This window comes from Crocodylus siamensis, chromosome 1 (genome assembly GCF_052110815.1).
Source record: "Crocodylus siamensis isolate JL-2025a chromosome 1, ASM5211081v1, whole genome shotgun sequence".
In the NCBI taxonomy this organism is placed as follows: domain Eukaryota; kingdom Metazoa; phylum Chordata; order Crocodylia; family Crocodylidae; genus Crocodylus; species Crocodylus siamensis.
This window is the reverse complement of record NC_143395.1, coordinates 255016848-255031241: the sequence shown is the minus strand read 5'-3', so window position 1 is coordinate 255031241 and position 14394 is coordinate 255016848. Positions and strand designations below refer to the sequence as shown.

Sequence of the window (14394 nt, the reverse complement as noted above, 5' to 3'; positions counted from 1 at the left end):
AGGACTTGACCTTTGGGACTGTCCCTCCCAATTAAGGATGGGTGATTTCATTCTCTTGTGTGCACACATGCATGGGCATCTACCTAGCTAGCTATGTCGTTAGGCTTGGCAAGATTTGATTTTTATTGATAAAAATTGATTAAAAGCAGATTTTAGCTCATACTCTCAGAGCATCAGGAGTATATTTACATGGGGAACAACTGAAATTTATAGAAAGGGGACTGTAGCGGGGTACCCTTACCTTTGTTACTAGACAGTGGAAAGAGAGAGGGAGAGAAAGAGGACAAAGGAGTTCAAGAGGAGAACAATGGGTGGCCCAATGACTTGTCAGTTAGGGAGTTAGCCTTTCCTTCTGCCTAATGACTCATCAATTAAGCAATTAGCTGCTGTGTAGGAAGTGGGCTGCTTAAACAATCTCCTTCTCCAAAAGGGATGGTTATTCAAGGCTCCAGCCTTGTGACATTGAACACCTTCAAGAGCAAATTGGATGCTTATCTTGCTGGGATCCTATGACCCCAGCTGACTTCCTGCCCTTTGGGCAGGGGGCTGGACTCCATGATCTCCCGAGGTCCCTTCCAGCCCTAATGTCTATGAAATCTGTGAAACATCTCCCCAGTCTATGGATATATTTTACATAACTATTACAAAGGAGACATAAAAATCCTGGATTGTAACTGGCTAAATAATTGAAGGATGAGGCAACAGCACTTTCAATGATTTTGGAACTTCATTTAGTTAGTCCATTTCAGGATAAAAACAGCAGTGTGTAGCAACAGCAGCTGGAAAATTAGGAAAGGATTTGTGAGGTCCCTTTGGCAATAGTATAGGTCTTGTTTCTACTCCTGCTCATTTAAAATTCATAATAATAGCTTACATTAAAATAGTAGCTGTTATCTCAAAGCTCTGTATAGTCCTTTACTAAGAAACTGGAGTATATACAAGGATCACTACTGAAACACTCTTTAAGGGGGGGAAACATGACGTTTTCTTTATGGTTTGATCCAAAGTACACTGAAGTAAAAAAAGCACTTTTCCACTGATTACAACGGGTTCCGCATTTAACACTAACAGCACACAGCAACCCCACAGAGAATCTGAACATATAGACTGAAAAGACTTCATAAGGTATCCATTTGTGTGTCCCTGAGATACAGAATTATTCTCTAAAATGTAATTCTCAGTGCAACCTAATTTAAAGAATCTCCAGCAATATGACTTCCACCATATTTCTTAATATACTAGTCCACTACCTAATTCTTCTCATTGTCAGGAAATTTTGCCAGATTTTCAGGTTAGACACTCCATTTCTTGATTTTACCCATGTACTGCTAGCAATAGCGTGGTTATTATATATATTAAATCATTTCAAGCCCTTCCCAGTATTTATGACTTGTGACTACTTCACCTCCATTCCCAACTGTCTTGAAACATCCCACTACAGTTATCTTCTTTACTTCCTTTTTAATAATGCCAAAAATGCCTGGGCTCTCAAGGACCAAAAGCCAGAAGTAGGCATATGTAACACCCATGCACAGTTGGGGTTGTGTATGGCAAAGTGTGTGCTTTTGGTTGTATATTGTGGGGTTTTGGGTGTGCGTGTTTGCTTTATGTGAGCAAGATGGCTCCTGTTGCTCTAGCCATTTTCTCAGCGCATGGCAAGCTGGGGCCTGTATCTGGGCAAAATATGTAAAACCCTCTGGCCTCATTGGCCAGAGCAAGCAGAAGATCCTCCAGGCAAACTGAGTAAGAGAAAGGCCAGTGTGTGGCACTCCCTAATTGGGCAAGGCTAGGCTGATATCACACCAGGTATATAAGAGCAGCTCAACTAAGGTTTCTCTCTTTCTCCTGGAGCTGCTAAGAGCTGCACAGCTGAACTGGGAGCCAGAAAATCTGCCCCCTATGCGGGAGGGGTCTCCCCCCTCTTCACTGGAGAGGCAAGCAAAAGCTTTGGGATGGGAAAGCCTCAACTACAGGGAGAGAAAGTTTCTTGGAGTCTGAGACTCCTATTTCCTCCCTCTTTCCCCCTTTTTTCCCTTAAGTGGACAAATGCCATGGAGGTATTAATCTCCAGAGCAAACTGCCCAGGAATGGGTCCTGGCAGTTACTGGCCCCTGTGTTTGGAAATTGTAGTGTCTCAGCATTGTGGGATAGCTGGAACTGGATGTCCAGGCTACAGCCATAGGCCTGGGCCCTCTTTGCTATTTCACAGCTATTGTGTTTCAGCCCAACTGTGCAGCTGAACCCCAACTATATGTTTGGCTGGCAGATTTGGGCCAGGGTAAAGTCTGGCACAGTTTGAGCCAGGGTGAGACCTGGCACTACTTGTTGTCTATCCAGGCCTCAGTGCAGTATAGGCCTGGCATGCTTTTTGCTGCCCAGTTTAGGCCCAGGAAGATAGGCCTGGGCCTCCTTTTGTCCCTTTTTGTAGTTTATGTCCCAACCAAGCAGTGTGGTTGGGCACTAGTAGTTCAGGCTCAAGCGAAGACAGGCCTGACTTTTCCTTCAAGTTCTTTTGCAGTTTTCTGCCCAGTGAAGCTGGGATTGGAACTAGGAATTTTGGGGTGTGCTATTCTGACAAAAGCCACAGTTAACCCCTCAAAGTCACCTCTCTGGGAACAACAGAGCCCCTTGCAACGCAGAAGGACCCATGTTCTCGGGCAGCTTCCCAGGGTGCAGTGAACCCAAGGAACAGCTCATAGGACTCTCTAGTGAGGGCCCCCTCTCCTGCCCATTGCTTAAGGGCAGGTATAGGGGTGCAGGCCCCTGAAACTACCCATTGGGGAGCCCCAAGTCCCAGACTGCCTGCATATGGGTGAAGCCTTCCCCAAGAGGGTATCACCTATAGACTTTGCTTTGTAGTTAATAGTGTTTTTTAATTATATTTAATGTTTTCTTTGATTTTGTTTTATTTTCTGTAATAAATTTGAGTGTTTGTGTTTACACTACTTGCAAGGAAGGAGTTTTCGTTTATGCAGGACACCCTCGTAATTCATTCAGTGTTTCCCACGTGGTCTGGGTGGGGCTTGAGTCAAGGTAAAATATATTTTGTACCCCAGAATTGAACCCAGCCCTTGTTGCTGCTGACTGAGGCCTGGCAGAAGTGTTTACCCATACATCCTGCATTATCCAAGCAGAACAACGTAAGTGCACTGCATTTTTATAATTAAAAATGCACAGCTGTTGGCAGAGACATATTTTTTCAAGGATCTGAGGGCTACTAGTTAAAAGTCTAGGTAGGCTGAGAGGCCTTTTTACTGAACAATGAAAATAAGCTAAATATATCTTGTCCATTATAGCACAAATATTAAGAAATCTAACTTTAACCACATGACGGTGTTACCACATATTCTTACCCCTTTACTTTTGCTCTTCCCCGAGATATTTCACAGTACCCTACCAAACTGCAATAGCGCCATTATTTCCTTAACAGTACTTTCAAATTGCTACTTGAACAGCTCTTCTATAGCTGACAGCAGAAGCAGCAAGTACTTAAATACATAAATATGTAAAACAGAAATAGTCATAAAGTAACCTGCATATATTGGCAGTCTTAGCACAATAAATTAAGTTGATTTTGAAGTCAGCAGTACTGAGACCAGCTGCCAAAGAGAGGTTCTTAAAATATTTTTCAGATTCATGCTCTCTGCAGTGGGTTTTTTTAAATTTAAAGATATGAGAACAAATTTTATGTTATTTGATCTAAAATGAAAGCCTGCGATTTTCTGTAGCTCAGACCTTAATTAAAATGCCAGGAATCCAGACTCTTTCTCTCTCTCATAAATACAAATACATTATCCTTTCTTTCTCTCTTTCACAAATTCACAAATCTCAGGAATTTTTTCCCCTCTATCTTCTGTTCAGGCTTTTCATTTATATTTATTTTGGCAGACTTAGGCAGTCTAAGAGACATTCTTCCATACAAAATAATTTTAGGGTCAGCAAATATTCTTTTATTACTCGTGGTCATAGAAAATGTCCCTACACCCAAAATCATCACTCTCAACTACCAGCATTTAGAGATATTATTTATAATGCTTCTAAGATGTGAAAAGAAGCTTGATGGCAACCAGAAAGTATTATCTAGAGTTCAAGAAATAAATTAAGTATGACTTGTTCAAAATGTGAATTATTTCAATATAAATTTATTTTAACTGATATTTAGAATTTATTCTGATATTTAGACATACTGGACCATATTCATCTGTAGCTTTCATTAACTTCATGGAGTTCAGTGAAAGAACAACCTGAATGAACTTGGCTCATTTAGAGAATTAAAATGTTATTCAGCTCATTCCACTGAGGCAAACTGAAATTACTTGTATGTGATAAGCATATAATATTCTCCAAAATATATTCTTAAATAGTCATAGGTCTCTCACTTTTAAACCTGATGGCTATGGGTATGATTATTTAATATTTATATTGCAGTAGTGCCTCAAATCCAACCAGGTTGAGGGCCATGTTCTGTTACAGACTGTACAAACATATAATGGTTGGCAGGCTCAACACCAAAATAACTTGAAAAGTAAGTGATAAGATACAATAAGTGAACTCTTACTAACAAGTTGATTCAGATGGGAGAACAAAAATAAACTGGAAGTCCAGTGAAGACCACTAAATGCAACTTACCAATAAGTTTAGGCACATGGTAAGCCTCATACTCTGAGGCTGGCTCTTTGGGATCTGGGTTTGTTCAGTCTGAGTAAAAGAAGGTTGAGGAGTGACTTGATAGCTGCCTACAAATATGTCAAGAGAAAACACCAGGATCTGGGAGAGCAATTTTTCAGCCCCCCCAGAAGGACAAGGACCAATGAGCACAAGCCCCTCAAGGAAAAGTTTAGGCTAGACATAAGAAAAAACTTTCTTTCTGTAAGAGTAACTAGAATCATGAGCACACTTCCAGCAGAGGTGGTGCAGTCGCCATGCCTGGCGGTGTTCAAGAGGAGGTTGGACAAGCACCTTGTTATGCTCTTTTGACCCCAGTTACCTCCTGCCCATGGCAGGGGACCAGAATTGATGATCTTACAGGTCCCTTCCGTTCCTTCTGTCTATGATTCTGTGCTTTTATGATTACAAATACAGTAGTATATTAACAGGATTTGCTACATGTTTAAGTATCCTACACATGAGGTATTAAACTATGAGAAGTATTTAGTTTGTCTCCTATGTGCCACAATAGAAAACAAAGATCCTATGGCAATTTTTTTTAGAAGAATAGCTCCAGTATCCTAGGCAAAAAAAATTATCTGATTAAAATAGGATTCGCTTTCAAAAGGTGTGAGTAGACTAGACTACTGCTGAACAAGTAACACATAATGACTGCTGCATTTGCCTACACACTATCACTGAACAACCAGTATCTGATTCATTACTGTAACGCTTTTTGAGGATGTCTTGAGTATGAAAGGCACTTCATAAAATGAAATTCTATTATTCTTTCTTAATAGTATATCAAACATAACACCATTTTCATGTAGTTTTAAAAGTCATTTAAGATATCCCAAGATAGATTACTCTAAGCTAAAATTTCAGAAAATTCTTTGAATTTGCATTTAGTGGTTGAATAGCTATTGCCTTCAAGGATATGTCAATGAAATTACTAGAAACTTGCCACTGAATCTCCTTTAAAAGTAACAAAACTCCACAAAAAAGTAATATAATAAAAATAATTTGTTCAAATTTTGATCTATTTCTGGCCGGTACTAAGGTAGTGAAATATTAATAATATTTCACATAAGTTTTATGTGACCTGCATGTTAATAACCACATTGTAATTAAACCAAATCCAAAATACAGTGACCTAATCAGATTGTACTAAAAAATAGAAACACTATCATTAAGAAGAAAGTTCCCGTAAATGTCAGTGGCCTTTCATTAGCTTTATAGAAGAACTGAAAGAAGAGCATGTCTTGTCTCTTGTCCAGCATTTACTTCTCTAAAGTGAAGTAGCCCAGATATTCCACATATTGAATACATTGGAGTTCCATTTCATAAATAGAGCTTTTCCTCCTTCCATTCGTGAGTGATGCTGAAAATGTTAAGTCTTTGCTACCTTTCCAGGCAGTGCTGATGTCAAGTCATGCACGCTCCACCAATATTTCTGAAAACACAGCACTTAGGGCAGGCAATCAGAGAGGCTTTTTTAAATAGGAAAAACTTCCTTTTTTAAAAGGAAAAACAGGTCTCTAGTTTTCCTTTTTTCCTAAACTATTGAGTAGGTCAAGAGAACACAAAATTAAGACCACTAGTATGGCACCAACATGATGCTAATCAAGATTAAACTCAGCGAAACCTCAGCGATTTATGCCAATGCAATATCAGGTTGCTCTATGTTTGCTTTAAGGGAGCATAGTATCCTGTTTCTTCAGTGTGTGCTGGAAGATGTTTACAGAAAGGAACAGCAAAGGTAGATACATTGCCTTAGAGTCTTAAAAAAACCCAGCCCATGGCTGAATATGAATCCTCCTCTGGAGGCAGAGAGAATCCACAGTATCAAGATCCTTTTTGAACTGACAGGTGCAGATAAGAAGCACACTTCAGCTGAGGAGCTGACCTCTGATCAGTTAACCAAACTGTTGGAGTCTTATTGGCTAGGGACAGACATTACACATAAACCGATTTAAGTGATCAAAGGGGTTTAAGCCTATAACAGAACAGATGTTCAGTGCACATAAACCAGTTTGAAAACGGCTGAAACCGGTTTGAGATAAACCTGGTTGAATGTAGTATCAGACTTAACTGACATGGCTCAAACCAGTTTACACAATGTCTGTCCCAGACCCCTTGCTTGTTTAAGAAAACCAAACACCCACAGCATCCCAGCATGCTCTCTGCTTCACAGCAGGGCTGGCTGCAGCTCCTCCCCTCCCCCTCACCTCTCCCTCCTAATCAGGAATTCCCCCCTCCTCTCTGCCTTGCTGAGGAGGTATATGTGTATTAGCTAGCAGACCACATGGTGCCTACAGTCCATGCTGAATCAACAGGTAGAATCAGCAGGCAGAATCAATAAATAGCTGGTAATGCCCCGCTCTTGTTTTCTTAATTGGGAGATGAGCACTGTTATCAATTCCCTGCTGAGCTAATCACAGCATCTTGCCAGACCCTGCCCATGCCCCCTTTGGCTCCATGCTGTGGAAGGGATGGGAGGCCTGTTCTAGCACCCCCCAGCTTCTAGCCTGAGCCACTGCAGGCATGTACCCGCATTTCTGGGATGTCTGCCCAGTTACAAAACTGATTTAGCATAGCCAGGTTAGACTAACCTGCAATGATTAAATCAATTCAAGCTCAGGTTTTTTTAATGTCTTTCCCTATTATGGTTCCTCTCCTATTAACAGCTATCCTGGATTGGAATCAGATATTTCATCAGCAAGTGCAAATGTTGAAGAAGTAACCACTTTTAACTTTTTATTTTTTTCCATATTTATTCAGACAAACTAACAATGGTATAATCTGTCTTCTGCATTTTTCATTCCAATTGAGTTTAAACATTAAGGGTAGGATTGGGTGATTCTTTTGCTGAGAAGCATAGAGGCATGCAAGAAGCCTTTACTGCTTCATACAATTGTTCAAGGCAAAACACAGCACCAAGCCCAAAGCTTAGAGGAGCACAGAGACTTTTTAGGCTGGCTGTCTTGCAGGGGCTCTGGAAGTGGTGGATCCGTGGCCTCAATGTACCCTCAGCACCATCTCAAGGAGCCAACACATCAGAGAGACCATCCTGTACTAGCATAGTGGCTGTTGCAAAATATGAACCTTGTGGCACTAGGAGAGACTAAGGGTAAGGCCCAGTTTGCTTAGGCCTGTGCAGCTCTCTGCCAGCATCACCTACCTCTGTGATAAATCCTATACAGGCCACTCATGAAACACAGCTTCACTCGGGAAAGCAACAGTGGTAAAAATGGCAGCTTCTTGCTGTGCGGTCAGTATGCATCCAGAGTCATGGCTAATGGGTTTAATGCCAAAACTGTATTGTTCGTGTTTTTTTCTCTGATCAGCTTGTGTAGGGAAAAATAAGTTGGATTCCCTCTTCATCTGCCATTAGAAGAATTGTATGTCTTTGGGCCAGGCACAAATTGTCAAAATTTGCCATTTTGACAACATTTTTTCAGAATTTTGATAAAGAAAAATGGATTGAACTTTCTATCGAGAAAATTTCCATTGCTGCTCATCTTGCCCATGTGTGTTTGCATGTGTGTGCACACGCAGGCGTGCACGCACTCTCATTTCTCAAACAGCCCTATTATTAAGCAAAAATAAAACTTTTGCCTTTTGGGAAGGAAAGGAAGGGGTGGGAGATACCAGAGCTAGAAGTCTCAGTAATTTCTAACAGGAACAAAACAAAGTTTTGGTATTCAAAAATTGCTGCAATAAATTGAATCTTAGCTCCCATCTCACATTCTCCCTGCAATTAGGGGAACCTGGTTGATGATCATTTTGTAAACCTGCAAAGCTGATACTTCTTTTTAAATATACTACAGCATAATGGCAAAAGGCTTAACTAAAATGGAAGCTATAGCTGCTATAATGGTCTGTATATAATGGTCTGTAACTGCTTCACAAACAATCACCTCTGCTTCACCTGAGCATTTACTGGCTTCAGATCATTATGGCTGGAAACTGTGCTTCCTGTTAACATATCATTGTGCCATTTTCCCCTAAACAGATGCTTGATCATTAGCAGAGCTAAAAGTGATGGAAGTATCCAATCCTTTCCACATTTATTACGGTTAATGTTTCATCTTAACAAGAAAATGATATTTCAATCTCCATTTCCCTCATTATAAACCTTCCTCATGAGCAGAATTATTCAGCAATACTTAAGAATAAGTTATTAATACTTAACTGTTGTAATTACAACTTATTATCTGTCTGATAAATCCAGCTTTTGTCTACAAGGCTAAAAGTTTGTCTTCACCAACTTCTTTTTGGTTCATCTCAAACTATAAGATGTGTTAGGAAAAATAAATGTTTTTAAGATTAAATGATTAATAATTTAAACAGTCACAGAAATACTGATAAGGATTTCCAAAAGTATAAATTTTACTTTGAAATGGAATGTTATAGAAGACACTGACATATAATACTGTAAATGTTTCTCTATTTCACTGTAACTGTTAATTCTTGTTACCAGTTCTCCCCCTCTCTCATTCTTCCTTTTATCACAACAATGCATAAAGCTAGCTTCCTACTGTGACAAAATTAGTGTGGCTTAGGCTGTCAACCTCATTCATCACCATTTTTTCAATACGTAACTTTACATCTGACTCTTAATGTGCAATATATTGTTCAGTACATAATTTGAAACAAATATTATATAGAAACATTATTTAGCCCAACTGGGTTCATTTCACAAATGCTTGTACTTCCTCTTGCTATGAAATGCTAAGTTTGTACAATTTTTGTTAGTAAAACTTTTGGTGTCTGTGGTAAAAGTAGGTACAGAAATGACTTTCCAGGTACTTGCAGAGTAGTAGCCAGTGTAGGATTAAAATGCAGGCACTATAGACACACACCTAGAGCTATGACAGTGTCACATGATGACATCAGAATTTCAGCTTCCAGTTAAGGAAAAACAAAGTCCAGACAGGTCTTGCTCCCCCTCTATGAGGCGCTGGTCAGGCCACAGCTGGAGTACTGTGTCCAGTTCTGGGCGCCGCACTTCAAGAAGGACATGGACAACCTGGAGAGGGTCCAGAGGAGGCCACTCGTATGGTTGGGGGCCTCCGTGGCCAGCCCTATGAGAAGAGGCTGAGGGACCGGAATCTCTTCAGTCTCCGCAAGAGGAGACTGAGGAGGGATCTTGTGGCTGCCTACAACCTTATCAGGGGCCACCAGCAGGGACTCGGGGAAAGTCTGTTCACCAGGGCCCCCTTGGAGTCACCAGGAACAATGGCCACAAGCTGAGGGAGGATAGGTCTAGGTTAGATATTAGGAAGAACTACTTCACTGTAAGGGTGGCCAGAGCCTGGAATAGGCTTCCCAGAGAGTTGGTGCTCTTGCCTTCCCTGGAGATCGTCAAGAGGAAACTGGATAGGCACCTGGCTGGGGTCTTATGACCCCTCCCACCCCCAGTGCTCCTTCCTGCCCATGGCAGGGGGTCAGACTAGATGATCTGTCTAGGTCCCTTCCCACTCAGTGATTCTACGATTCTATGAAAGTACCAGTGCTAGGTCCCATGGCTGTGGGGGTCACCTTGAACACATGGTCTAGGTGTAATTCCTATGAAGGAATCTACCTGAGTTGTAGGAAAGGAGATGCACAGGAATGAAAGGGAATTCCTGGGCCATCGAGTCCAGCAGCATCATCCTTTTCATAAGCTCATCAGGCACCATTTTAGAACTAGGTAGGTATTCTGGCTCCATTAATTCCCATTAGAAGGCTACTCCAAAACTTCACTTCCCTGTAGATGTCTTAAGAAGAGATGCAGCCTGACCACAAAACCACCAGCCATATATATCCATTCTCCATAACTCTAAGCAGGACCCCTGCTCAGAGGAGAAGGCCCTATCACAAGTTCAGATACTGTAAGAAGAAAGGCAGTCACCAACACCAACTTGGAGAGAAGAGGTGGCTTCCAACTCCTCTAGGCAATCAGATGATACAGGAACTCCAGGGGTGGGTCCAGCTAGTGAAGAAACTCAGAGGCTGCCTGAGTTGCTGGGGAAGACAGGGATCATAGACATTGTCTCATCTGCTAAGTAAGGCTATGGGAATGGAAAGAAAAAAGGAACCACAAGACAGAGCAAGGTTGATCCAACCTGAAGTGCTGGAGTCTGCAGACAACTTCCAATAGAGGAGGCAGCCTAGGCCTAAAACAGTATTTCGCAAACTGGGCTACCAGCAAACTTCTAGGCTAAGGACAAAAATTACACATCAACTGGTATAAGTGGTCAGAGACCAGTTCAAATTGGTAACACTACAGAAGTTCAGTGAACATAAACCTCTTTCAAAATGGCCAAAAGTAGTTTAAGATAAACCAGTGTGGATGTAGTATCAGACTTAACTGATTTAGGTTAAATTGCTTATTGAACTTCTGTCCTAGATCTCCTTCACAGTCAAGTTAATGCACTGTCCCCCAGCATTCTGAGATGCTTGGCAGCCTCCCCCCACAAATCCCCCTTTGCATTTTTTGCAGGGTAAGCTAAAGTTGGCCCAAGCTTTCTGCTCCAGCTGAGCAGGAAAGCATGCTCTAGAGGCCCCCGCCAGCTTCTGGCCTGAACCACTGCAGGCATGTGGCTGCATTTCCAGAATCAAAAAGTGAATATCTGTTCAGTTGCTTATCATTTCAATCTCCACAGCTTTGACTAACCTGCAAAGACTAATCCATTCAGCCTTGGGCTTTTTAACTGTCTGTACCTAGCCCTAGAGGGTACATGAGAGGCAGGAATTGGGAAAGCAAAAGGAGGAAAAGGGAAAATATAAATGGAGGAAAAAGAAAGAAAAAAAGGTTAACAGCTCAACTGTGTCTCTCTGGTTGCTGGAGAGGTTACAGAGTGGTTATAGTGAAGTAGAGTGGTTTTTTTATTATCCATAGGCAGACAAGGTTCTTTGGGTAGGTGTGTTATCTTTTATTAGACCAACTAAGTAGTCAGAAAAATTGTTCTTTGCAAGCCTTGGGGCACAAACAGCCTTGTTCAGGCTTAGGGGGAGTCTGTTGGTGCTTTGTGTGCTCTCATGGGTAGAATAGAAGCCAATATGCAAAATGCAGGTCTGTAAAAATGCAAATGCCTGACAGTGAGGAACAGAGGGAATGGGAGACAACAGGTGTGAGCCAGGTAGGTTAGGGAGGGTGACAGAGTGAATGTTGACCTGGTGATAGAATGTAGCTGGTAAAATGCAGACAGGTTACCTGGAGTTATCAGATGGCAGAAAGGTTATAATGTGCCATAAATCCAATGTCTATATTTAGTCTATATATCCAGTAGATTTATGAAGTAAAGGTCATAGGCTCATCTATGAAAGGTGTTTTTAAATTCTCTTTGAGGATTAGAACTGAGAGATTGGAGAGAGAGTGATTGTCTTGTGAGAAATGTGTCCCCACAAGTAATTGGGTATTTTTGTCTTTGATAGATTTTCAGTGTGCATTCATTCTGCTGCACATTGTTGTTTGGTTTCTCCTACATATTTACCAGCAGGGCATTTAGTGCACTGAATGAGATATATTACATTTCTGGAAGTGCAGGTGTAAGATCCAGGAATGATGATGGTTCTGTTGCAAGGTATAGGTATTGTAGGAGTGGTGGAGATGTGTTACTAGGTTTTATATTTTTTGTCCCAGCATGGTCTGTATCCATTTGGTGTGCTTTGGGTCATAGGAAGTTTGCTTCTGGTGATGAGGTTGGCAAGGTTCAGTGCTTTTTTAAAGGCTAGTTCTGGAAAGATTTAGGCTAGGGACAGACATTACACATAAACTGTGTTAAGTGATCAGAAACTGGTTTAAACCTGTAACAGAACAGACATTCAATGCACATAAACCAGTTTAAAAATGGCCGAAACCAGTTTAAGATAAACCTGGTTGAATGTAGTGTCAGGCTCAACTGATTTGGCTCAAACTGGTGTATACATTTACTATCCTAGACCTTAAAAGCTAGGATGCATAGTTATTATCCATAACACAGAATGAGGGGGGTACACTGCAGTGTAACAACCCTAAAAAGAGGCACTCTACCCAAAAGTGTATGGGAATCACTACGCTAAAATAAGTAGGATGTGTTAAGCTACTCACCCCTCTGACTGGGTATATTTGTATATTATAATGGCCATTTTAGGCCCACATCTCTCACCCACAACAGTCAATGTCAAACTATTAAATTCAGAGAGCTTTGGATCAAGTTCTCTATGAAAGGAGGCTTAGTAGCTGGAGACACTACAAATGTTGTGATCAGAAAAAGAAAACAGGCTTTAAGAATTTCCTTTGATGATTCCAAAGCATTTTCAATGGAACAAACTAACAGGAGAAGAGAACAAGTGGGGAGTTAAACTGAGTGTAAGAACCCTTGTGTGCCAAAGGAATAAACAAAACAGCTTCTTGGCAGGTTACTTTCAATGCCTACTTCTAATGGTTTGCCATTCACTCGAGCACAAGCAGCCTAACCTCTGCTTGAAATTCATTCATCCCTAAACTCGTACTGCTTTGTCTTTCAGTGTCTTTTGAGTGGGTTTGGTTCACCTCTTTCACTGACATCTTAACAGACCAAGCACTGCAGTGTAGTGTGTAAAGCAGAAGTGGTTTTCTCCCCTCTTTTCTTTGATGGAACAAGTTCAATTACACTAACTAAACACAAAATACATGTGTATGCAAGTCTTGTATCTCAAAAACAACCCAGTTCAGAGACTACAAAAAGAGCACCCAAAGGTAGAGGTCATTTAATAGCAAAATTAGAATTGCTAAATACTGCAGAAATAGCTAGAACAATGATTCTCAGGCAGGGTGCCACCGCACCCTGGAATTCCTTGAGGTCTTTTGAGGAATGTTGCAATATGCCACGCAATGTTAACACTGTTAGGTGTGCAAATATGATTCACAAGATAAACTAAATGATTTCAAATAAGAATCCATAGTGTTAAAACAAATATGACCTGTTGTGGGCTTCCTGAGTTCTTTGCAACAGAAAACTTGCTGTATTATTTTCCCATAGTCAAAAAACAAAAGAAAACTGAGAGGGGGCATTTTCTGAGGAATGCTTTCAGCCCAGCAAGGGGTGCTTAGAACCTAAAAACTTTTGAGAACCACCTATCTAGAGGATTATCCTAGTTTAAATTTTGATCACTGGCCATTCAACTCTCCTTGAGGAAATAATAAGATATAGAAAGAAGTGATGACAGTACAAATGACAACATCCCTCATAGCACTGCTTCTAGTAAAGTGTGTTTTATATGTCTTTTTGTTTGTTTTTATTTTATCTGTCCCCCCCAGGAGAAGCCAAAAAGAGAAAAAAAGATGGCCAAATTGACAGACTCAATGAGTGAGTACAAATAGGAAGTTCATCTATTTATTTTTCCATCTATTTTATTTATTCACACCATACAACAAAAATAGAAAATCCCCCCTAAGTAATTGAGATCATATCAAAAACCCCTACTCACTCCCACCTCAATGACTTGAATAATTTTGCCTTCCACACACACACACAAAGCCCAACCAGTTCCCCACCCCTGCCTTCCTGTATTAAATGGATTTATTCATTAAGCACCTATGCATATGTTTGATTTCAGCGTGATTGCTCAGATGCCTAAAATTAATGGGAATATTCCTGGGCTTAAAGCCAAGCACTTGCTTTAAGCTTTGTTGGATCATAGTATACAATTCTTTGCAACCTTACTATCAGTCACACTGAATTCAATGTCATCATCCAGCGCTGAAAGGCATGTAAATGTAATACAATATAACTTATG

At 40.8% G+C, this 14394-nt stretch overlaps 1 protein-coding gene across 2 annotated transcripts in view; it reads left to right on the top strand.

The window, feature by feature from the left end:
- The window catches only part of KCNJ6 (potassium inwardly rectifying channel subfamily J member 6), a 217182-nt gene that overhangs the window by 43236 nt on the left and 159552 nt on the right, over positions 1 to 14394 (top strand). For both annotated transcript variants that reach the window (XM_090031632.1, XM_090031633.1), the window contains exon 2: positions 13916 to 13964. In XM_090031632.1, coding sequence (XP_089887758.1) covers positions 13940 to 13964 — 25 coding nt within the window. In that variant the 5' untranslated portion in view covers positions 13916 to 13939. The remainder of the gene's footprint in view (positions 1 to 13915; positions 13965 to 14394) is intronic.